The 26460-nt window shown below is 44.6% G+C and overlaps 1 protein-coding gene and 1 long non-coding RNA gene across 2 annotated transcripts; one reads left to right on the top strand and one right to left on the bottom strand.

Moving 5' to 3' along the window:
* Positions 1-2056: 2056 nt before the first annotated feature.
* LOC123378284 lies at positions 2057-17360 on the bottom strand. Its single transcript, XR_006582540.1, has 3 exons — positions 17251-17360; positions 2631-2863; positions 2057-2418 (listed from the first exon to the last, which is right to left on the bottom strand). It is a non-coding gene; the product is annotated as an uncharacterized LOC123378284 (long non-coding RNA).
* Positions 12594-14084, top strand: LOC123378283 (testis-specific serine/threonine-protein kinase 6-like). The gene has a single exon (XM_045031879.1). The coding sequence runs from the start codon at positions 12745-12747 to the stop codon at positions 13576-13578; it is 834 nt and encodes a 277-aa protein (XP_044887814.1). The 5' UTR covers positions 12594-12744; the 3' UTR covers positions 13579-14084.
* Positions 17361-26460: the final 9100 nt, after the last annotated feature.

Raw genomic sequence — 26460 nt, 5'->3', positions numbered from 1 at the left:
TTTGCACAAAAAAATTGTTGCTTAGCTCTAGTTGGGACTGTTTTTCTACCAGCCAATTTTAGATCTCCATTCTGTTGACGCTGGGCAACACTTCCCCTTAGCCCTTGGGGAAGTTTGGTAAAAAATCCCACTTCAGGTACCATGTATGCAGGAGTCACTTCAGGGGAAAACCAAACAGGAACAGCAATAGCCAGAAAGAAAACCCATCTCAGCATAAGAGAAGGGGGAAACCCCTCTTTAAATTAAATAAAAATCAAAAGGTCAATATCCCAAGTCAGGAAAGAACAGGGTTCAGCTCCTGAGAGACAAATAAAACCTCTCTTCCATTCCCCGATCACCCCTTTCTCTCATCAAGGCCTGGAGAATCTTTCCAATTCAATAGACCTTCAAACATTCAACTCAAAAGGAGAAAAAAAACATTTACAGCTGGTCTCCCTTAGCTTAGAGGAATCTGGCCTGACTTCCCACTCACCACAGGGGCGAACAGCATGTAGTTTCTCTTTCACAAGAACCCTGTAGCTCTTGGGCCTGATCCCTTTCAGAACCACAAGAGAAATCCTCCCCCTTCCAGGGCTGCCAGCCTGCTGAAGCCTGCATCCTCCCTTTTGTCTCCTGTTCCTCTCTTGATTATTCCCCCAAGTCTGGGCATTTCTGGCAGGTGTTGTGTGGTGAAGACAATATTTGCCTGCAGATCAAATCATTAATCCCTTACTGTCCCGGCCCAGTGTAAGATTTGTACATGCCATCACGGGCAAACCAGAACACTGGCTGTGTGGCATAGTGCCAAATACCAGTTAAACTGGCCTATGATTCAATTCTATATTCCTGGAACACATAAAATTCTTATTTGTGTGAACAGGAGTTCTGGATGCGCAAGGAACACACAACAAGGCTCTTAATTTGCTGTTACAACAATATTGTCAACAAACTTGAACATTGGAAAAGCAACATCGCTTCCATGTTCAGCCCATGCTGCAGAATTTACATTGCAGCAGGAGAGTGTTTACCACTTGTGACACTTTGGGGTTCGACACAGACCAGTAAGGGGCAGTGTCACAGCCTGCCCTGCAACTCTGGGTGCCTACAATACTATGCTGCTGTGACTCAGGGCTCTGACACTGACAGCCAGCATGCAGGAGCATGCAGGTCACATCCTGGCTTCCACTGCCATTACTTTTCACAGAGTGAGGCCAACACACTCCCCATCCTGAATTTCCCCAAAACCATCTGTCCTATGCAGGGCTGGCTTTAGGACATGCAGGGCCCAATTCAAAAGAGCTGCCGCCAAAATGCCGCCAAAGACAGCGGTAGCAATTGAGCTGCTGCCGAAGACAGCAGCGGCAATTCGGTGGCAGCTCAATCGGTTGCCACTGATTCCAGCAGCACTTCGGCAGAGGGTGCGGGGCCCCTCTTCTGGACGCTGTGGGGCCCAATTCCCAGGAATCAGTGGAATCTCCCTAAAGCCGGACCTGGTCCTGTGGTGTCCAGCCCCCTACTGAACAGTGACCGAAGTCATTACATTTGTTGCTCTTTTAAAGAGACGATATACTGCAGCCTGTTAACTTAACTGGGGTTAGTATACCTTTCCCTTCAGCCCAGGCACTCGACTGGTTTATAGTAAAACTAAAACAAGTTTCTTAAACAACAAGTCATGAGTATAGGTGATATACCCATGTATAGGTACATTAAGTACAAGGAGTAAGGATAGAAGTGGTTACAAACAAACAAAAGTAAAAATACTCTTCTAAAACTAAAATTTTACTTCAGCAAGTTCCAAACTTTGCCTAACCAGGTTTGTCACCTATATTCAGTTTCCAAAAACTTCAACCCAGATGTACTTTTCTCATCTGTACAAGGGCCCTGGCCTCATGTCTCTGCCCAGTAAAGGATAATTGTGGGGATCTCTCCTCTTTCTTTTCATAGTCCCAGTGAACCTTAGAAATGTATTCTTTGGAAAGTAAACCCAGCCAACACTTCACTCTCTTGTTGGGGTATAGATGCCGTGCTGTCTTCCCAAGTTCATTGACCCTGCTTCAAGAGGCTGGAAGGCTTCCCTTGGGGTACAGTCTCCATATGTTAAGTATTCAGCTTTCCCTGCTTACTTTTCTGATGGCTTGGTTTACCATGCATGTCAATGTGCTTTTCTTTGCCTAACTTACATTGGAGACATGCTCAAGCAGGTGGAACCATATTCCTTTGTCTGGAACAAGAGTAACTTAGGCATTGATCAACAAATACACTTTAAGAACACATTTGCAGCACATATCTGTAAGGTCGTGTGTGGTTGTACATATATCATTAATGATCATTGAGTTACTAGTGTTCCAATGACATATTACATACCACCTTTGGGATTGGGGAGGTCTCAGGGTCACACCAATCACAACCATCAGTCTCTCTCACTCCTTTTTAGAGAGGCTGAAAGAGAAAGACAGCCAAAGGGACAGAACCCAGGTGAGGATCACACCTACTCCTGAACAGTAAAAAAAAAAGAAAAAAAAAAAGCAAGTTACAAAATCTTTTGATATGCATAGGAAAGGGGGGGAAAACCCAGCTCGGAGTATTTTGATCACCACCCAGTTCTTGGGCAAAAAAATGGAAAATTATACAAATTACCATATCTATCTTACCTGTATTGACTTTCAAACCAAACACAATCCTGCCTTTCTCTATGATCACCACTGCTGTTACTGCTCAAAGGGACCGGAGAACCTCCAACAACATCAGACTCTGCCTCAGGCTGCTGTTGCTGCTGCCTCCACACACACATTTTCATAAAACATTCATAGACAAGGCTCTGTGCTCAGTTACGTTTGTTTCTGCTTCAGCAAGTACAGCTCTGCCAAACCACAGCATTACTGGGCTAAAATAAACCAACAGGAATAATCACACCTGCAGTTATAGTAGATTTGGAGCAGCAGTTCTACTGCAGAAAAGGAACCCAGGCAATGAAGTGTCTTTGAACGGTCTGGGTTTGTTGTTCCTCTACTACCTGGTACATCCCTTTTAAAGGGTCTTCTTGTTTTCCAACTGCACCGAACCAGCACTGGGTGTGCTCAGTTATTTTAACAGTTCTGAGATTAGTTGATGAATAGCATTTTGCAGTTTAAAAAAAAGGAGAATAACATTTTTGAAAGAAATAACACCTGCTACTATGGGCAGTGTTGCTTCCTTGTTATCTCCTATCAAAACATGTCTGCCCCGTGTTACAATCCTAACCTCACTTGTATTTGGGTAATAACCTGAGTGCACGCTATTGGACTCAAAAAGGTACAGCATGTGATTCTGCCTGCAGAGCCAGACCAATACAAATCTTAATGCCAGCACTAACCTAGTCACAATGTTTCATATGGACCGTCAACAATGAAGACAAGCTGTTGTCTTTTCAGCCCAGGGCTCTCTTTCCAAATGACCAAAAAATAAAATAAAATTCAGAAATACTAAACACCAGAAAAATGAGGAAAAACTCTTTTTAAAAAGCTAATCATCCCATTTATGGCCAGCAATAGGATCCCAATTATTCAAACACAGATGAAGAGGAATAATTTATGGTGCCCATTTGCACTGTCTTACATAATATTCTGACTTAGAGACCTTAAACTGTCAGTTGCCTTCAATTCTTATGTAGGTGTTTATCTACATATACAGGTGCTGATCAGTGAGATACCACAAAGATTAGATAGAGAGGTGATTGGTGCCTTAGAAATACCTAGAGCCCTGATCCTGCAAGTTACAACATGGGCAGAACCCCTTCAACTCACCTGAAGCCTCGCCGAAGTCAAAGAGGCTCTATGCGGGTACATTCACACATTGTAACTTGCAGGATCAGAGCCCAAGGCATAGCGCGCTAGTCAGAACCAGGTGCTACAGTTCTTCCATTAATAGAAATTGTTAAAATTAGTTTTTTGTATGCCAGTGGCGTACCAGGTAGTGTTCACTCACACAAGAAATCCCCCAACCCACCAGCCCTACAATCAGATCCATGCCAGCCAACCCTTGAGCCCATGCAGAGCCCCGTTGATTTCAGTGAGACTCCTCATGGCCCATCTACATGGGTCTGATCATAGGACTGGGACATAAGACAAGCAACTCATGTGATATACATTTTTCATACATTGAATACACCCCAGCTAACTTTCCATGGTACTTTATAATACACTTAGTCCTAAAAGCTTTGGAGATTTAAAATAAACTTTAGGTAAATATGTAAGCTGTCGTGTCCTTATCTGATTGACTGGAAGCCCCAAACCTTTTGAGGTTTGCCTATCATTAATATGGAGAAACTGCTTTATATACAATTTTTGCTAATGGTGTGGTTATCCTAAAATTAGTTTTTACAAATTATCATCACTTTCTTATCTGATGCCATGTGTGAAACCTCCAGGAAACACTTTACTAAAATGATTAATTCCAAATACAGGGGCAAATGCTGCACTCTCTGTTCAGCCACACCATGTGTTGTCTTCACTTAAGGAAGAACAGTAAAGTTTGGCCCACAGTACATAAAAATGTTGTTCATAATTAAAAAATTAGAACATTTTAGAACTAAATGGAAAATAGAGGTTTCCTTTGAAATAAACCACAGTCCAGCATAATAGGGACTTCAGAGCTAAATAAGAATGCAAAGAAGTGGACTAATGATCCTAAGTAAACAAGTTCTCATGACTGTTTTGTTAGCTCAGTTGTTTGCTGTAGTGAATGACAGCTGGTACTTCAGAGTCCAATAATTAAACTGACATAGTTCTAGCAATCTGGGAGCTCAGGGAGAGGGCAGTCACAGCAAAACACACAGCACAGAGACATGATTAGTCTGAATGTTGAGATTAATCTGCTTTTGAATTCCCAGCTACTAACTCCACCACAGGAGTGATCGTCTCACAAGGGAAGCCCCTCCCATTCCCTAATGAAAGGAATATACATCTGTGCAGCCTCCCTGGGGTAAGATTCCAATGATGACCTAATACAGAAAGTCAAAACATCCTCCAGCCACATGACAGGGGCCTCCCAATTATACACCAACTTCTTTCTCTCTCACTGCCCTGATGCTCCTCCAAGGGGCATAAGAGGCACTGACTTGTTTGTTGGTCATGCTCTCATCAAGATAAAACAGTTCTGGGTTTTGTGGTTACAAAATACCTTGCACTTATGTAGTGACTGTCATGCAATTGTAAACAGACCTCTCAGAGGAGGGTTATTGTGTTATAATTTGTAATACATCTGAGGGTCACTATGTCCCTCCCAGAACTACTGAACAAGATTTAGTAATGATCCATCGCAGTGGTAGTATAATTTAAACAGCAGGCCAGAGCTGACAAAAGGGAGGTTTTACATCATGATAAAAGGTTATTTAATGGTAGCCGAGATAATACAGCTGGTTGTCCAAAAAAACAAAACAAAAAAAAAAACCCACCACATAATGGGGATTTTATTTAAACCAGAACTGGATTCCACCTCCCTACAATAATGTTTAATTGATGAAGAATACATAATAAATTTATAATGGTTCACATATATATTCACATGCTTGCTAATAAGCTTATCAGGTGAGCAGTCCTTCAAATCTCCCCACAGAGGTGTTCCTGTGGTTTCAAATTCATAAAACCCTTTGTCCAGAACAGGAACCCTCATGAAAAGTTTAATCCATCCTTTATACAGTTCAAAGGTCTTTGCCTGGAAACTCTAGCTCAATCAATCAGTTTCTCTCCCTAGCATGTTTCAAAAGGCTGGTTTTGGAGGTGAGACTTTGCATTTCCCTCCTCCCAAATACTTAATAGAAAACTCACTTTACACACATTGTCCCAAACAGTTCTTTGAGGTTTATAATGCTTCCTAGAGCTTGCATTAATCATGTCTTCCTCCTATTAACGTTCCAAACTGTCTCACAATAGTACATAAACATTTGCATTTTTAATACAATGAACTCCAAAGATGTTAAACTTAATACAATGAGGTTGAGCCAGAATATTGCCATGTCTGTCAACGCCACTACAATGTATTGACTTTGGCTAAATATTTATAGTACTGATTGCACAATCTGAGGTGGAGGGATGGAAGCAAAACAGATTTTGGGCACATTTTTATGCTAAGAAACTTAGAGCCAAAAAATCAAAGGAAACAAAAAATACAAGTCCAAGCACAGCACAGAAAGATAAACCCAGAGCTCCTTCTTCTCTGTCTAATGGTGTTCTCCAAAGAAGAAATATCTCATTCCTTCCTCTTGCCGTTTCAATTCAGTGCTTTTTCTGAAAGTCACGTGTCATACTGCAGACTGTGGGTTAGGAACCAGGCTAAGACTAGAGCTGCACAAGAATGTCTGGACCATGAACAAGAACAACTAACATCAGTTTAGCCTTGGGTTTACAGCAAGATCAGAAATATATGTTAGTATCACATTGGATACCCCAAGATTCCCCATCTGGGGAAGAAGCCCTTCCCGGCCCTATTTTTCAGCTGGGCTCTTCTCTCCTACCCACCATGGCATCACCTTATGTGACCTTTGGATGTATAACAGTTCTATGGTTTCTAATGGCTAGGTATTGTTCTGAGTAGAGAATGGCTGAGAGAACAGCTCAGTTGCTAATCTGAATCCGAGTAGAGCAGTCTCAACCAAGTTCGTTGGAAACATTAAAACTGGGAGCTCACTTCAGCAGATGTAGGTTTACCAGTATTACAAGATACAAAGCCACAGCAACCTTTACCATTTGGGTATTGTTCGTAGTAGCTACTTCATTTTTTTCTCCCACGGTGCTTCGGGCCACATCTCTTCTGGGAACATCACAAACAGGCTTCCCCTAAAAGAGGATTCTGCCATGGACCCCCCGTGATCACCATGTATTCCACCGCTGTACAGCCTACAGTTCAAGTCCTGCTTTAGCCCAAAGTACTGTGCATCATCAGAACCTCTATGCCTGCACACATATGTAATGGTACCTACCTGTCAACTGAGAATTGCATTTCTCAGTGGCAGTGATATAACAAGAAGAGAATCTATGTAACCAATGGGAACCTGGGGCATCATCTTCCCTCATAAAAAATCCTCAAATCTATTTTTTCAGCTCAGTGATGTTTAGTCATCTAGGAGTGCTCACTTCTTATTGAAAGTGCAGCCTGAACCTCATCTGAAGTCACTGTGGTTATGAATCACAGTCTAACTGTAAGTGCCAGGAATTAATCTGTAGCCCGCAGAAATAAATGACTTTCCACAGCTCTTTGGCCTATTGAGTGCTGTGCTGTTTTTTCTGTGCTTAAATAAAAGCATTCGTGGCATATGGTTCAAGCTGCAGTTCTTTCCTAACTTGAATTTTTGTCAGGTTTTGTTCCTGGATTTCTTTTCTCTTTTTTTAATTGTCATCTTCAGTAGCTCGGCCAATTGTTTCTTCTTCATTTTCTTCTTTCCCACCCCCATGCTGCCAATGTCATTCAGTGAAACCAGGAAACTGGGCAAATTCTTCTGCAGAAAGAAGTTTATGACTTAACCACTTCAGAAGCAGGAATTCTAAGTTCGTTCATTAGACTGCCTGCATGGAAAGAGTCTGTGGGCCAGTTTGCATCCGGCACCACATGGACATAGGAGACAAGAAACCTCCTCCCTTATGCCTCCATACGGATGTGATACCCTAGTAGCTACACTGACTCCACACTCTTCAAAGAAGATGAGGATGGAATGGGAGTAAGGGACCCACTTCTCACCCCACCAGCCAGCAGAGTTGTCCGCACACTGGAGGAAGCAAATATTTCACCCTGTAACTGAGTAGTGCAGCATTTATTTTGCTCCCCTGTCTCAAGGCATTTCAGGCAGTGTGGTGCCTGGCTGAAGCTGGATGACTCCTCGCGCTGTTACTGGAGTGATGCTTCTCTGCATCGTACCTAGGGTGACCAGATGAGAGGAATAAAATAGCGGGACAAATTGGGGGGGAGCCAAAAAAGGGAGGGGGCAATGCTGCCAGCAGAGCGAAATATCGGGACAAACACCTAAATATCGGGACCGTCCCGATTTTACTGGAATGTCTGGTCACCCTAATCATGTCTAATAAAAAGCTGTGCTTTCAAAGCACAGTGAATTCCTGTATTTGCAAAAGGATTTAGAGAAGAAAAGATAGGTTTCAGAGTAGCAGCCGTGTTAGTCTGTATCCGCAAAAATAACAGGAGTACTTGTGCACCTTAGAGACTAACAAATTTATTTGAGCATAAGCTTTCGTGGGCTACAGCCCACTTCATCGGATGCATAGAATGGAACATATACTGAGGAGATATATATACATACAGACAACATGAAAAGGTGGGAGTTGCCCAACCAACTCTAAGAGGTTAATTAATTAAGATGAACTGTTGTCAGCAGGAGAAAAAAAACTTCTGTAGTTTCTGTCTTAAATACAAAAGTTTCAGTAATAATAGTTTCAGACTTTTTTTTATAAACTAAAAAAAAAAAATACAATTTTCAGGTAGCTGTTCCCTAACATGGATTAGAACCTTGGAATATCTTGAAAAAACAACAGTGCTTAAGAACTGAAGGTAGACAGCGCTCTTTCCTCTGAGTCAGTTACTGGATCTGAAATCTGGCAGGCTGTTTGAGGGGCATTTTTGCTGATGTCTTTCACATGAGACCCAAAACAGAGGTCATTAAAGATCTCACTTTACTCTTCTCAAAAGTAGGGTGGCTAATGCTGCAGTTCCCACCAGGTCTCAACTCAGGTAATTGCTTCCTGCCTCTCCAAATCCCCTCCCCCCGGTTCAGTTAGATATAGTATTCTTCACTTCCCTTGGTGGGGCTGTGTTTTATTCCCCTCCTCCCTGCCCCATTGAGTTAGTAACAAGTGGCCCATTTGGGTAGCTGGAGGCATCAGATGCCCCTTTTGTTGCCCTTACTTACGGCTACCAGTGACATTATGCATGTGTAGGCAAGGATTCCGGGTGACTGTTCAAATCCCCTATTCTCTTCAGTACCTAGGGCTGAAGTATCTTGTTGCCTCCTTGGGCTGTTCAGGGTGTCTAATTAAAAAATTAGAAAATACACACACAGAATCCAGACAAGCTACATTTATTTATACCAAGAACCACAACGACCATTTACCTTCAGCAAATGAGTGCTCATGAAAAGAAAAACTGAAGAGGGGAGTTAAAACATTTTATATAAATATATGCTATCAATAGTACATATTCTAAAATACATAGTACATTTATTCAAATGTGTCCTCAGAACAATGATCATTGCCCCAACAAAATTAAAAATCTAAAATTCAGTAGGTCTCTAAGAGGCCTCTGGTTTGAATTTTCTTATGCAGCCCCAAGTATTTTTTTTTTTAATTCAAAGGACTATGATTTCAAGTTCAAGAACTTAGGCAAGTAGGAGTTCTTTGGGGATTCTTCACTGGAAGATAAATTGAGAGTCCTCCTCTAAACCCTTAGGAGGAACAACCATAGCTGGTAAATACGCTTCTCCAGCTGTGACCAGAGATTTTGTCTCAGTTGCCCAAAATGCCTTACAACACTTTGAATTGGAAATTTGCAGAAAACTTCAGGATGGGATGTAAATTTGGAAAAATTATACACTGCTTAATTGAACACAAAATGAGTGGTGATAGTATCAGGACCCTTTGGAATGCTCAGAACAGTAATTAGCTTTAGGAATAAACCTGTAATTAAATAAAAATTAAGAATAGTTTAAATTAGAAAATCTAGTAATGGCGGCTATAGGGTGATGTAATACAGTGGGAGATCCCATTTCTAGGGCACCCAGGAGTCCATTGCCTATGATGTAATAATTTTACTTCCTGTGGGGAATGACTCAGCAAAATCCCATAGAGATACATTGAAGTCCATAGGAATACATGGCACTTCCAAACAGGAAGTAGGTAGGGTTCATCCAAAAGTCAGCTGAAAAACTCCATAGGAACACATTGAGCCCATAGAGCTCTATGATAGGAGGAGGAGCTACTAGGACACATGACCAATTAGCATACAATTAACACATGCTAATCAATGGAAACTGATTGGCTGAGCTTGACTGTCACATGTCCGTACACGTGATATAATTTAGCGTATGCAAATCCCTGAAAGCTGATTAGCTATAATTTATCATCGTAATTCAGCCAATGCATTGCAAATCGTATATAAAGGAGATAGAGAGCAGACTAAAACCTTGTAGGGGACAAGGACCTGAAGGAGAGTGGAAAGCTGCAGGACACCTGGAAGAAAGAAGACACTCACAGAGCTGCAGCAACCACACCCAGGGGCAGCTCCAGGCACCAACACGCCAAGCGCATGCCTGGGCTGGCAAGCCACAGGGGGGCGCTCTGCCGGTCCCCGCGAGGGCGGCAGCCAGGTTGCCTTCGGCGCCGCCGAATCCGCAGGACTGGGGACCTCCCGCAGGCACGCCGCCGAAGGCAGCCAGCCTGCCGTGCTTGGGGCAGCAAAATGCCTAGTACCGCCCCGACCACACCAGTGGGACCCTGCTGGGTAAGAAAGCTAACTATTGCCTTAGAGCAGCAGAGTAGCTAACTACCCACGATCACAAGCACTGACAGCGCTCGCTAGCCTCAGACAACGCTCGCTGGCAGCCATCACTCACAAAGCAGCCAGGGCCGCCCGGGGGGGGGCAAGTGGGACAATTTGCCCCTGGCCCCGGGCCCCACAGGGGCACCCACAAGAGTTTTTCGGGGCCCCTGGAGCAAGATCCCTCACTTGCTCCGGGGGCCCCAGAAAACTCTCGCAGGGCCCGGGCCCCTGGAGCTTCTTCCACTCCGGGTCTTCGGCCACAATTCGGCAGCGGGGGGTCCTTCCGCTCCAGGGAAAACCCCCGAATTACGGCCAAAGTGGGGGGCCCCCACCGCCAAAGACCCCAGGCCTCCTGAATCCTCTGGGCGGCTCTGAAAGCAGCTACGACTGCAGCAGCACCCCAAGCCATAGCAATGGCTTCTGTAAGTAGCTAATGGCCTTTCCATCCTAGCAAAGCAACAACAACAGCACCGCAACCCACGCTCGCTAGCATCGCTCCCAAGCAGCTACGACAACCCCGCAACCCACGCTCGCTAGCATCGTTCCCAGGCAGCTACGACAACCCCGCAACCCACGCTCGCTAGCATCGTTCCCAGGCAGCTACGACAACCCCGCAACCCACACTCGCTAGCATCGTTCCCAAGCAGCTACGACAACCCCGCAACCCACGCTCGCTAGCATCGTTCCCAGGCAGCTACGACAACCCCGCAACCCACGCTCGCTAGCATCGTTCCCAGGCAGCTACGACAACCCCGCAACCCACGCTCGCTAGCATCGTTCCCAGGCAGCTACGACAACCCCGCAACCCACGCTCGCTAGCATCGTTCCCAGGCAGCTCTTGCAGCAGCAGTAACAGCAGTACACTCAGGGTTCCAAGGTTGCCCCTGGCAATGGCTGTTTCTGCCACCCAGCCAGCCAAGGCCACCGCAGCAACTACCTCAGCAGCAACCAAGCAGGCTTCTGTATCTGCTCCCTGAGAAGAAACTTTACCTCAGTGGAGGCAGGCAGCCGCTTGAACAACAGCACAGATTGCTACCAGCGCTCCCAAAACATAGACTGAGCATAAGGCCCTCGAAGACAATTCAGAGGGATTGTTAAGAAAGCCCCTGTACGTCCAATCTTTCTTTTATTAGGGGCTGCAAGTGTAAATAAAGTTGGATGTTTCTGTCTGAGTGAGATCTGCTTCTACCCATTTAGTAACCACCAGGCCAGCGCTTCCTAGGTGCTTAGTTCTAAGTATTTAATATTGAATGTTTAATTAATATATTGTTACATGTTCAATTATTATATTGTTATAAGTATAGAGTATTACGTGAATGATTATATTGTTATATGCCATAGAGTTAAATTGAAATTGTTATTGTAGTGTTGCATTTTTATTTGTCGCATCGCTTCATTCCCTTTTTAACTGTAATCTTATTTTATCTATCTCTACTCTTTTACTGGAACGACTCACTTCTAAATAAATACTACTTTTCTTTTTGAAGATTCGCTGCTTGACTGTCTATTCTTGATCAGAGGCCTATATCTGTGTTCTTTCAAGGGAAAGTTAGCTAGCTGCGGCCTTCCCTGGAACCTCCTTTAGGGCTTAATTACCAGAACAGATAAATTAAAAATAAAGGTTTTAAATTAAGAGCAGCATTTGTAGGCAACATCACTGGCTAAATTCAATTGGTTTAAAATCTTCCGGTAACACAGCCTCAGAATTACAAAATAAATATTCACTGTCACCCAAAACAACTTGCAGTTTGGCAGGGTATAAAACCATTCTTTTTGCACCACTTTGTGTAAATCCTGATTTGAATATATCTAGTTTTCTGTGCAGAATATGCATCAGTCTGGCAAAAACCAAAAATTAATTGCTCCTTCCAGAATGCTCATGACTAGGCTCTTATTATTCCAAGAAGCCTAGCCCAAACTCAAGTGGAAGGGACAATAACCTCAAGAAAATTAACATGAGGAGCTTTCCCCTTGCTTTTGTACATGATATGCCCAGGATCCCAAAGAGCGGAGGAAGGAAAGGGAGCTAACTTGACACCCTTGGCAATGCACAAAGGGAGTGACCTATGACACTCCTAGCACATCACAATACCCGGGTGAGCAGTGATGTCCCTGGACCAAGTACCCAGTGGGAACACGGGGGGGTGAAAGTCAACAGCTGCCACGCACAATGGGTTAAAGCTTTCAATCCCTGGAGCAAAACACCAGCCCCAATCAAACCCATCAGAACCCATCAAGCCACACTGCACCATGTCAAGAACCTCCGGAGGAGACAAACTGCTTAACGAGCTTGGCTACAAGCTAGGCCAGACCCTGGGTGAGGGCAGTTACTCCAAGGTGAGGGTGGCCACCTCAGCCAAGTACAAGGGCCCACTAGCTATCAAGGTGGTGGATCGGCGCCGGGCACCCCCCGATTTTGTACACAAGTTTCTACCACGGGAGCTCTCCATCCTGCGGGTGATCCGGCACCCCAATATCGTGCGGGTCTTTGAGTTCATCGAGGTCTGCAATGGGAAACTCTACATTGTGATGGAAGCAGCATCCACTGATCTGCTCCAGCTGGTGCAGCGACTGGGGAAACTACCTTGTGTCCCAGAGGCCCGGGACATCTTTGGACAGATCGTGGGTGCTGTGCGCTATCTTCATGACCGGAACCTGGTGCACCGGGACCTCAAGTGTGAGAACGTCTTGCTCACCTCTGACGGCCGCCGAGCAAAGCTCACTGACTTTGGCTTTGGCAAGGAGGCACATGGCTACCCAGACCTGAGCACCACCTACTGCGGATCAGCTGCCTATGCCTCCCCCGAGGTGCTGCTGGGCATTCCCTACGATGCCAAGAAGTACGACATATGGAGCTTGGGGGTGGTGCTCTATGTGATGGTGACTGGCTGCATGCCCTTTGATGATACCCACATCCACAGCATGCCCCGCCGCCAGAAGAAGGGTGTCCTCTACCCTGATGGTCTTCCTCCTCTGCCTGAGCCCTGCAAAACCCTCATCGCCCAGCTACTCCAGTTCAGTCCAGCTTCCCGGCCTGGGGTGGGACAGGTGGCCAAGAACTGCTGGCTGAAAGGGGATGTCTAAAAGGGCAAAGCTCCCCCATATATTCCAGCCCTAGGACACGTGCAGGGACAGCTGGGGCACCAACCCTGTGGAGCAGCATGTTAAACAGATATTGACAATGAGGAGCTGGAAAGGACTAGGGTCATTTACAGGTGCAACAGCCACATGAAGCTGATAGTAAGATTTAAAGCAATGATGGGACTACATGTTGCTAGAAGAAGGTTAAAGGCCCAACCACCCTATGAAGCTGCTGAAGGTTGGATTTCAAGGGACCAGGACCATGCTGAGCTAGTGGCAAGAATGACAAATGGGGCTGTTTAAAGAAGCATTTACCACAGGGACTATTGGAGTACCATCAACTTACCAGTGGCAGCAGGAAGGAGATAGTCCCCCCTGCAGGCAGATTTGGACTTCACCACAACGCCTGAAGGCGGCAGCATACGGGTGAGATGGTGGGACAAATAGCAGCAAAGATCTTTGTGTCACCTACTCCCTAATGGACTATAATAAACTCTGAAGTTCCCATGTGGCTGACTTTCTGTGCTGCTCCCTGATTCCTTTCTGCCAAAAAGCGTCTGAGTCTGAGTCACCCAGTAGCATTTATAAGAGGGGCCGTGGCCAGGGCTTTGGGGGGCTGGAGGAGACCTTTTTAATCTCTTTCCCACTGCTCTTCAGCCTGTTTTCAAACACCATTTCCTAGGTTGCTCCTCACCTCACTCATTTGGAGGGAGATTCCCTCCTTTTGGAACCTGGGATCTGAACAGTCTCCTACTTTGGAGATGTTCAAAATCCAGATCTGATTCTAGGGCCAAAACTTTGTCTTGGGCTCAATCAGAGCAGCATAAAGCTGGAAAATGATAGATTATTTTGCTAAAAATGGGGACATTTTGTATTTCCAGCTCCAAAAGGAACCTGAGAACTGCACATAAAAAGTTAGCAACTATTCTTAACCCAGGCCCCAAATCTCTGCTATATATCTCCATTGCCAAACCCTCACTTACAAAGAATCTTTCACTTATGGGGGAAAGAGCCTGAAACACTTTTTAATAAGACCTTTAAAGTTTCTCTTATTCAAATGAAGTCTGACTCAAACTTCCACTGAAGTCAATGGAATGGCTCCCAGAGAGATACATACCAAACCCATCCTGTTAGACAAATGCTTCTATTGTTGTTGTTTAAACCAACCAAAATCAGCGATAGCAGCTTCACCATCCAGGATCCATCTTTCACTAACCAGTGCACATGGCTTTGCAAGAATCAAGGGCTTTTGTTGTTGTTAAGAACCAAATTTTGGTTTCAAGCTTCTGAGCTTTATAAAAATCAGGGGTTAAATAAAACCAGCCTTAGCAGTGTACATTTCACTCCAAAAGGGTTGTCCAGAAAATGGTCTCTGCTGCATGATGGAAAATGCATTCTTTGTGAGATGACTGACCTTTCATCTCAATAAAAATATAACCTCTTGAGTTTCAGCACCGGAGGGCATGGATTTATGGAGTCATTAGTGACTCTGCACATTTCAGAGTGGGGAGAATAGCTTTTTTTTTTTTTTTTTTATTCTCAGCACATTGTGCCAGGGAACATCTTTTATGGAGATCTCACTGCAGGAGGTAAGTGCCACCAGAGGTGGGTAAGTCCCCGCAAGGCAGTGCATCTGTAAAATTGCCAGGGCGCAGTCTCTATTAGGTGGCTATTCATACTGATCATCTGCAGTGGAGGAGCAAATCCCAGCATGAATGCAAGCACCTACGTAAGGTGGGGCTCAATTGTACAGGGACTTGCTGTCCATGGGGTATTCTAGTGAATTCTCAGGAGGTTTGGATAAAGATCCAGAAAGTGGATGCTCATCAACTTCCAGAAGCCAACCACCCCATGACACTCTCCTATAATCTGTCCCTAAAGAAAACCACCACCCCGCCCCCATGGCTGTCTTCACTGGGGAGGTAGAAATGGCGGTCCCCTCCAGGGTGTTGAGAGGGCGAATAGCAAGTCTGTCACCACATGCACACTGCAGCTCCCCTTAGACAGCAGCTCCCCTTTTGTTTTCTCATTGTTGACTCTAGTTTATCCCCTTTCCCTCTCTCTCTCTTCCCCTTGGTGACCTCCAGGTTTCTCTCCATTTGACTGTCACCTGGGAGTTAAAGTAGGTGGTTTGGGTAAACATCTAGAGGACACTCTACTGCTCCCCATAGTTGGCCTTAACTCCCAGTGACTCCTTCCGTGCTCCCTGCCTAGTCTCAGTGTGGTCTCAGTTTCCCAGCTCAAGTTCCCAAGGGTATTTGCCTTCTAATGCATCCCCTCATTGTTCTCTAACAAGTCTCTGCTGCCCTCTCCCCCATTCCTTCGGTGCTCCCAACTCTTTCCCACTCAGTCATTCCTGAGGTGGGAATCTGGTAGTGTATGTAGGGTGGAGGCTGAGTGGGTGGAAGGCAGGGAAGGAAGCTAGGCTAATGGCATGGCAGAGAGGTAGAGAGACAGGAAAGCAGGAAGGCTGGGTAGGTCCCCAGGGAGCTGTTAGACAGGAATGGTGATTGGGTATCCGGCAGGATGGGAGACACAGTGCCTGGGGAGGTTGCAGGCAGAGAGGGGCTGGGTTACCCTGTGCTAGGGAGTCCCATCCATACTGGATGGGATTTCTCAGCACAAGGAAGGTTCCTTAGCATGGTCTACAAAGTGCAGGGCCAGAGTCCCACCAGCTCAGTCTGTGGGCTGGACCATGTGGCAGTGGTAGGGGAAAGGAAGACAGCTGCCCTTCCCATGAAGATATGCCTTCCTCAAGGATTGGGAGAGAGGAAGGGGTCCCCCCGTGGCAGGTGGGGAGCCAGTCAGCTGCCCTCAGAAGACAATGGGATGGAACGGGAGGCAGGAAGTCACTGCCCTTCTCTTCCAAAGATCCCAAAGGTAAGTGGGGAGCAGTGGGAGGCCCTGGGAATAGGGAGAGTGGCTGCTGGGGGAGGAAGAAGAAAGGGGATAATCATCTTGGGGCGAGGAGCTGGGACAGCAGGAGAAGCTGCTGTGTTTGGGGCCAGCAGGGGATTCCCTGGGTTGAGGAGAACTGGGTGAGGTATGAGAAGGACCCACTGGGTGAAGAAAGGGTTACTGATTGCAGGGGCTGTGGTCCTCCCTGACCACTTTCCCGTGTGCCTCTTCTCCTCTGTGTCAGGGTGCCACAGGCCCCAGCTTAAGTGCTCAGACAGGGATAGGGAATGCTTAGGCATCCTCAGGCCTCCTGCCTGCACCCCACATGGTGGCCACTGCTGGCTGGAGCCCAGAATTTCCCTTTTTAAAATAGTTCTGGCAACTGCCAGGGCCCCTTGGATAGGGGTTTCAGAACCCAGCTACAAATGAATGTACCAGAGAGAGAGTGTGACTTTACCCAGTGCTGGGAATTTTCCAAAAGGGCCACACCAAACTGAAGATCAGTGAGCTGTTGGAGAGACACAGAGACATGTTTAAGAGCAATATGTAACACCATGGTCTGAGCAAGCCCATGGGCTCTGATCCCAACTCCAATATACATACCCAACACCACCCAGCCGCTACTCTGTCCTCATTTCACAAGCCTCCAGGAAACTCACCTCTTCTCTGAGGCCTACAAGTCAATGTCATTCATTACATGTCCCACGACATGCACATCCCTACACTGAGCCTTCATGTGATTTTATTGTTGTAACCCCCATCCTTCCCCATCCTCACCTGCTGTTTGATAATCCTCATTCACTTTGCCACATGAAAAAACGTAGACTGAAGTTATCCTAGGAAGAGATTGTGTCTGACCTCTGGGAAGAATGTAGCACTCATTTCAGATGTTATAAAATAGTAATGTACATTGTTCTGTGATATCACAATTAGCATGTGTGATGTCACATTGTTCCGTCAATCATGACATTTTACAAAGGTATTTGGTGTGGACACTGGCAAAAGGAGGACAGACACATTCATAGAATTAAGTGGCAGGCCGCAAATTTTATTAAACTTGAACACAAGGGAGAGGTATTATGCATCCATCACCCATACTCTCCTATACCAGGCATTTAATTGGTTTTAGTGCAGAGATTACAGTGCTCCTTACCATATAGCCCATAATTGGCACCAGGGTTACAGGGCTGCTTACCATATAAGCCATAATGGAGAATAGGCTCTCCTCAGCCTGCCCCCCAGCACTCATCTCTGAGTCCTCACCTACCCCCCCACAGGGGGCACAGAGGGTGCAGCAGGATGGAGACCTCAGCCCGCAAAGACCACAAGGTCTCACCTATCACATGAGCCCAAAGCCCATCATCAAAATCCACCTTTTTTCCCTCTTGGAACTGTTCATTTCACTCTCCTAACTGCACTGGAAACCGCCTGCAAGTTGCGATGAATAAACAACACCAACCCAATGCCTCAGTTAGGTACTAAACGTGTTCCCTACTCAATCCACTGTCACTTGCAGGTGCTGTGAGGAAGGCAGAAAGATCCCCGGTCCTCTGCCAATTGGCCCTCGGAGGTAAAAAATCCTTCCTGACCCCCTAAACAGGCAATCGGCAAGACCTGCAGCATCCATCAGGCTGGGTTCCCATTCCTAGTCTGGGTGGGTAGGGGGGCTGCTGAGTTAAATCCTGGGAGCTGGGGAATGCTGGCCAATCAGCACCTCTCTCCCTCAGCTGGCTAATGGATGCCAGACTCTCCCAGGGAGAGGGGCTATCCATCGTCCTTTAGCAAGTGTCCCCCTTTCACAGCCAGCCCCATCCATTTCCCTCACCCATTGATATGGGTGGATGTCATTTCTCTGACTGGCACCCTCAGCCCTGGTATAGGGGCATTCAGTTCTCACATTTGTACTTAACTGGATTTCCCTTTTTTCTCCTTTAATCTCATTGACTTTAATCTCATAGAGTTCCCATCTATGAAACCATAATGCCTACCTACCTCACTGAGGAGTTGTGAGCATTAGTGACTTTGTAAAGTGATCTGAAGATGAGAAGTGCTAAGTGATAGTATTGCTATTACTTATTGAAAGATGCTGAAGATTTTCCACTTAGCAAAACATCTATAGAGCTTGTGCTTTCACATTCCATCACCTTATAACTTACAACAGGGTTCCAAATTCAGTGGCAACACCTCGGAAGCTGCTAGCCTTGTTTCAGTTCATTTACAGTAATTTGTATACAAGGGGAAATCCTAGCACTTAAAAAGCCTTCATGTTTCAGCACATGGATGGGAGATTTTTATAAATCCATTCAGTGCCTTCCTATTTGTTGTGATTCATCTCTGAATCCAGTGCTGTCATTAATTACAAAATCACTGTGTTCTCCAGTCTGTGCAACAATTTTCCTTGTGTGAGCTTTCTGTCAGGTGATTAAGGGCAGCAAAGAGGGCTGAGTTCAATATATCTAAGGTTCCTCTTGACAAATAACTAAACTGGCTTGAGCCCCAGTGCCCCACCCAGAAACCTGGGGAAACTAAAAGCACTCTCCCCAGCTGCCCTTAACAGGCAGAATTTCCTCACAAGCACTCAGACTGTGTACAAACAAGGAAATCCTTACTAGTGGAAAGGGAACACAGTCAGCACAGAATATATATGCAAATCAGAAGTAAAATATACTCCTCCCTTCAGGAATTTGGCAGTAGTCAGTCTAATTCCCTCCCCACCCTCGGGTGAGAATGTGATCATCCCTTGGCTGAGCCACCTCACTCATGCACCAAACCCCTCTCTCAGTTTGGATCAGTTAGTAGCAGTAGTCCAAGTGCCTCTTCGTGAGTTTCTCTGCAGTCCCAAGGAAGCTGCTTGCATGGTCATGCCAGGAGGCACTATCACCTAACCCATCTTTGTGATTGTCCACGTTTGTTGACTCAAAGAATTCTAATAGATTGAGGAGGCATGATTTCCCTTTACAAAGCCGTGTTGACTCTTCCCCAAGACATTGTGTTGATTTGTGTGTCTGATAATTCTGTTCTTTACTATAGTTTCAACCAGTTTGCCTGGTACTGAAGTTAGGTTTATCAGCCTGTAATTGCCAGGATCGCCTCTGGAGCCTTTTCAGAAAACTGACGTTACATTAGATATCCACCAATCATCTGGTACAGAGGCTGATTTAGGAGATAATGCAGGTAAGAGAGATGTGTGTAGGCCTTTTGTTGTTTAAAAATCCTCTTCTCTTATGTTATGCTCTGTTCCTGCTGCTAAACAATGCTTTTGTTTTAGAAAACTGTTTTGGGTCTCTGTAATCCACTGGTTACAGATTCTTGAAGGAATGGTCCGCAGCTACTGAATCCACTCTGACCTGCTGAGTAAGCACAGTCAATACACATGGTACTGTAGCTTAGGACCAGGTCTAAGCGTGGAAAAGTAGTGTGATTCCACCCCAAGGAAAGTAAAAGCATGAGGTCCGACATAGGTAATAGTGCACCCAGAGGGCATGTCTACACTGCAATCAGAGCAGCACATGTTGCAATACTCATGGTAGCCTTAACCTAGCTAGAATGGCTATAAATAGCAATGAAGACACAGTCGCATGGGCTGTGGGCTTCAGTGCAGTCTTACACCTAAGTATGAACCCATAGTCCTGGATGGGCCCATGCTGCCATGTCTTCACTGCTATTTTTAGCTGTTCCAGCTAGATTAAAGCTAGTATGAGTATGCCAGTATGCCACAGACACACCCAGGGAGAGGTCAGAGTGGCAGCTGGCACTGTAACAGTGACAGTGATTCAGCTTTGTTAAGGTGTTGGGTAGGCAAGGTCTCACCTGAGTCCACACAGCTCAGCTACTGTCCTCTGCAATGGCTCTTACAGTGAAGCCCTTACTCTACTCCATCTCTTACAGTGGCATCTTCAGTCTGTATGGCCTCTCGCAGTAAAGTCTCCACAGGAGGGGGAACCAAGAGCAGTTAGGATCTTTGAGCAGAGTCTTGGCCTTCTTAGAAATGAGCTCTTTGCCACAAAGTAATAACTCTATCCCTACCTCAGAGCATTCGAGCTAACTGCCCCCAAAATCCAAGTCCATGGTAGTTATGGTGACTCCTCAATGCCACTAAAAGAATTGTGGGTAGGTAGCCTATGCAAATGAAGCTCTCTGTGGCATAAATTTTCACCAATAGACAGCTCTTTCTCTTATGCAGCTTCTGGCCATAGGGTTTACACTTATAAATTACAGACAATTCCTCTGGGTGAGAGGCACACTTCGCCAGAGCTTGCATGTTTTGTTTTTTATCACAATTGAAAATTGATGATGCACAGGCCTTTCAGAAGAGAAGTCATGCAAAAAATCAAGGGTGAGAAGAGGGAAAGGGGCCATATCAGGGCACTGGAAAATCTCTCAGTGCAAAAAAAAACCAAAAACACAACATGTTGCACACATTAGTACATGTGAAAAGCAAACCTATGCAGCTAGATATGCTGGGTCAGAACAAACTTCCAAGGGAGAGCTCACAGTGAAGGAAACTTTCCCTTGGGGCCAGTGTGTGGAGCCCAGTTCCTCTTTTTAGTAACAAAGCAACTTTGACAGGGGTTTTTGCCCAATTGCTTTCTTCCTGGTAAATATACTGTTACAGTTTCCTCTTGTAACAAACACACTCCCACCCCTGAAAAAACCCCAAACCCTAATACATGTGCTGTTTATTCAGTTCAGATTACCATGCACAGAGCTGAGTAAAAAACCATCAAATTTCCACTCTACAGCAATGGATCATTAGCAGTTTAAGTTCAAAAGAGTCTATTCAGACTCTGTAAGACCCATTTGCATTATGTCACCTCTACTACTATTTTTTTTTTTAAGAACACAGCTAATAAAATAAAAGGTTCAAAACCCAGAGCTATTCATCTGACCTCAGCAACAAATTCTCCTAAACAATTACATCTGTTGAGGATATGGGTAGATGGGACACATGACTAATGTTTCAAGAGGATGTTCCCCCTTGAGTAACTTGGGAAAGCAGCTAAGGTTAAAAGGACACGGATACAAATGAGACACACAAGGCTTGTAATGCTACCCCTCAGGACTCCTTCCTTTCTCCAGGCCATTGGTAATCTCAGAGGGCCACTTGCTCATGATCTGGGAGCAGTGGGTGGAGTCATGAGACCATAAAAATTGTCAGTTACAAACTGGATAATACTGATTAAAAAAAAAACATTAAAAGATCCCCATTAAAGACTCTAAACTTGATTCTGTTCTCACTTAAGCTAGTGGGAGAATGGTTGTGAATGACATCAGAATCAGCCAAAATTCAAGAGATACTTTGCCAGGCCCTCAAAAGACAACGGAATCAGTTACATAATCACTGCTAGAATCTATCACTTACTTGTTGATCTTTCATATATTCCTACCCTTCCTTTTAAAATAATCATGTATTTTTCCCAGGTTGGTTCTCACTTTTATTTTTTGCTATATTTTGAGCTTTTCTAAAACGTGGCATATTTCCTCTTTAGGAACAGAAAAATAATTCAAACACTTCTCAGAACTGCACAATATATCCAATGGCCACTTACCAGAGCCTCTGCAGACCAGTTCCATTGGTCCAAGGGAATCATGTGATATTATGCCACAGAAGTTTCTTGGCAAAGGGTTCCTTGTTCTTTGCAAACAGCTCTGAGACCTGACAAGCTCACTGCTCCAAATACGTCATTTATCTATATAGCATGTTAGGTATCTACAGAAAGCTCATAACTTGTCAAAATTCATAATCATTGTGAGGTGCATGTATGGGTAATATTTAAGGAATAATGTATTTATATTGAAAGTACACTTTAGGGACTTGGAGTAAAAGTTAATCACCAGGGGATAATATGTCTCCATGATGACCCATTCAGTCAGCAGGGAATGGTCACCCCGCCTGTTAAGCCAGTGATGCAATGCAAGGCTCAATTGTTTCACCTTGCTCAGTCCCAAGACTTCCAATGGAAGACCATCAGAGACAACTGGAAACAATCAAAACCTCTTGAAGGTAAAAATAAAAAAGGAACATTATGACAAGACAAGAGATTCGCACTGTCTATGACTTTTTCAATACAACACAAAGGAGAGAGGGGTTCTCTAAATCCTTTCACTGAAATGACATCTTGAGGAGCAAGGAGTTCTCATGAAGAATTGAATCCTGGTTCCTGTGAAGCCAGTCAGTTCCGCAACTGAATGATCTTTGGGGAAAGACCCACTTTACTGGATAGGAAAGTAACTATTAATAAGTGTAGACCTAGGTTCGTGGTTTATGATTTTGTTTTGTATTGGTTCCCCCAAGTGACAGGAGTTTTGCATTGGGAGAAAAATCCATGCTGGGAAATCCTACAGGATTCACACTGTCCAAGTCAGATCTAGAGCTTTGGCTACACTGGGGTTTTAGCAAGTGGGTGTATTGCACGGATACAAACCCCTAGCATAGACACAAATTACACAAGTGCCGTGAGATTTGTACCAGTTTAAACTGTAACTACAGTAGGGGTTTGCACTGGTACAGCTACAAACCCAGTGTAGACAAGGCCTAACTTGGGCCTGATCCTGTGAGGTGCTGAGCACCCAATGTTTGATAAGGGCCCTTATCACCCTGTCACATAGTGTCTTATCTCCTACCTATAACCTCCCTAAGAATCTAATTCTGAACATATACCAATGTAAAACATGAGTAGCTATATTAGTATCAATGGATTAACACCAGTGTTCGAATAAGAATAAGGCCCATAGTCTCTTTGTATTATAGGTCTGTCCTTTCTATGGTGTTTGCAACATTTTAGTTTAGCTTCATCTGCAAAGGAAAGGAATTCTGAGGATCTACCCTATAATTAACATGTTACTTACCTCATCTTCCAGCTCAGTGAGAAAGAAATTTAAAGACAGGACGTAACATTTATCTGTGCAGCATGTCCTAATCAGCTCCCTAAAGCTTACTAAATTGTCCTTTAATATCACCTGTTGTTAATGGCCCACCAGTCACCCCAGCTAGGCAAACGCACCTAGCAGCATTTTCAGTTTTTAAAAAGCCTACACCTGTAAATGAGTTACACTGAATCTCAGCATTGGGGGAAAAAATAAAGAACAGTATCCCCAAGCTTCCTGAAGCAGCTTTGACAGCAAAGAGAATTCTCTTAACCATTTCAGAGAGACCATTCCAGACTGGTGTAATTTACCTACCGTTACTGTGTTGTCTCCGAATTCATCTGCACCGGGCGTGAAACAGTCTTAATTTCTTTCCAGTTCTGCAAACAAAAGGAAATGGAAATAACGCACTGAACATTGACATTAAATCTCCCTTCCCAGCTAAATAACATTTGTTTACAAGATTTTAGGTCATTGCTGATGTGAAGGATAAGCTTGAGACTCAGATATTAAAAAGTCTGGGTTATAAAATCACGTTGAAAAATATATTTATGAATTGTGGGAAAACATTGCTGGGTAATCAGATATCTCATGGGTTTGTGCATCAAATCCAAAGTTGACACTCTCAGGGGATGGTGCATACTGAACAATTTTCCTACCAGGAGGTTGGACTGCCAAAATGGCAGCTAATGATATGTTTCAATTGTCCTTGGCCAATTCTGTACGGATAAATTGGTATTAGGAGTACCTGGGTGACCCTGCCCTTCCTTGTCAGGAAAAGCTTTTAACAGGCAATATAACAAATAACCCAATATACCTCACTCTGCTTGAATACATTAACCTTTCCATAAATACAGCTTTCAATGTTGGCAGCCTTTTATCCAGTTACCTAGCATCCAGCACTCCACTTTCAAGTCACCTATTGTCTTGAATTGTGCTGCTCCTTACTTGTTTTTTTAAAAAGAGTAATAATGTAACCCTTTATCAGGTTACGAATTTGTACCTGTGGAGAGGATAGAGCCAAGCTGAATCTGAACTTGGACTATTTCTCCCATTTTATTGACCATTTCAGGCTCATAGACCTAGCTGTCTGGTAAAAAGGCAGGGCAAACATTTCCTGCTCCTTAAGCCATGCAACCACACTCAGAAGCAGAAACATAAGCAATAAGTTCTCACAGGAGTAGGAGGAAAGCTGAGGGCCATTTGTGGGCATGATTTTCATCTCAAGCAGGAAGCGTTCCCTGGGAATAATGCTTTTCATTTTCAGACTGCTTTACAAACGTTAATTCTCACAATACCCCTGAGCAGTAACAATTATTCTCCTCAGTTTCCAGAGGGAGAGATTGAGGGAGATAGACTAATGGACTTACCCCAAACCAGAAAAATTCAGTGGTACATTACAGCTCAGGACAGTCTTGGTTCCCAGTCCTGTGGTCAAACCATGCCTCTTCCTTGAAATGATAAACTCAAAATTAGATTGTGAGAGGCAACCTATTATTAGTGTAAAACAAAGTAGGAGGCATCTGTACATCAAATACCTCAGAAGAGAGAAAGGGCCTGTAAAATAAAGGTACACTCACCCCATAGTCAAACTGCAACTCAATCTGATTTAGCTCATGAATTATTAAGGGACATGTGCTAAAAGACTGACGACTAGATCTTATTAGGCTCTCCAGACATGAAAGAGTTTCAGGAGTTCCTGCAGATAAGGGTACCACATTTCTCATCTCCTTTGAGTATTCAAACTTACTTTTAAGAAGGCACGCCCTGTCCACAAAGTAAAACGTACCCCAACTTTGGCACTGGAGGGACAATGATGATATCCTTTGGAGGTAAGCAGACCTTGCCATTAAGGAAATTGACCATAAGGAGCATAAATAATTGATTTCCCCCATACCTAAACCCATGTGCACAGACTCAGCGCAAAGCATTTGGCCCATAAACAGTCTTTTCTGATGAATGGATGGTGACTTCTGCATCCTTCCCTGCCAAGCTAAGAGTTGTTCACCGGTGGGAAAGCATCCTCTTCAATGAACCAATTGCTACCAACCAGCTTCTGAAAATAATTAAATTAAATTAAACTAAACTAAATTAGAGAACTTCACCCAGAGGAAGACGGTGCCACAGAAACATACTGATGGTGGGGCAGTTAGATAGCTAAAAGAACAAGAGCCCTAGTTAAAACCTGTGTCTGGCAACTGGATTTTATCACTGGTGGGTCTATTTTCTCCTCCCAAAGTGATGGACATTGTGTAAATGCCTAAATGCGTACCACTATTCCACATTTCTCATAGGATTATAGAAAATTTAGAAGCTGTGGTAGCAAGTACAAGTTCTTTCCCCTCACACATTAGTGTAAACTGCAATGAAAAAAAGATTCCTTGGAAGACATTTATCTGCGCTACTTGTTGTGGATGACCATATGGTCACTCTTTATATGGCAGTGATACCAAGAAGGCCCAACTGAGAGTGCATGGCTCTGTCCAAAGCAGAGACTGCCCCTGCCTGCCCCAAAAGCGCTAAACACACAAGACAAAGGCTTTGGGGGAAACGAAGGTGCAAAGAAGCTCACACAATAGGTCAGTGGCAGAGCCCAACTACCAGGCCAGCACTTTCCTCATATATAGTCGAATAGGAGCAGTGCTTCTTAGACCCAAGGCTTGCAATGTGTTTCTTTAATACTGCCTACTCCGCTTACTGAGAGCGGGATTAATTGGGAAATCCAGTTAACTGAGCTACCTCTCAGCAAAGCAATTATAATAGTGTGAAACAAGGGCAGTGTTGCCGGGGACATTGTGAACATTAGGACCAATATGGTAGGTGGTAGATGTGCAAAGTCACTTAGTTGGAAAATAGAAGAGCCCCATTTATAAAGGGCCAGATCCTGCCAGGTGCTGAGTGCCCTCAACTCCTTTTGACTAATTTTAAAGTCAATGGTACCTGAGGGCACTAAGCACCAATGGGAGATCAAGCCCTTTATAAAACACATCTGTATTTACCCACAGGGTGACATGTGCTTAATCCTCATCTCCCCTATTGCTCTGACTGGAGTGTCACTGGCAATGAGACCTTGTCGTAGCATGTAGCATAGCAATGCTGACCGTGTCATATCAGAGGGGT

The sequence above is a fragment of the Mauremys mutica genome, chromosome 10 (genome assembly GCF_020497125.1).
Source record: "Mauremys mutica isolate MM-2020 ecotype Southern chromosome 10, ASM2049712v1, whole genome shotgun sequence".
Lineage (NCBI taxonomy): Eukaryota > Metazoa > Chordata > Testudines > Geoemydidae > Mauremys > Mauremys mutica.
This window is presented reverse-complemented; position numbering and strand designations above follow the sequence as displayed.

Coding starts and splice junctions, on each gene's coding strand:
- LOC123378283 (XM_045031879.1), top strand. CDS start 12,745: ATGTCAAGAACCTCCGGAGGAGACAAACTGCTTAACGAGCTTGGCTAC.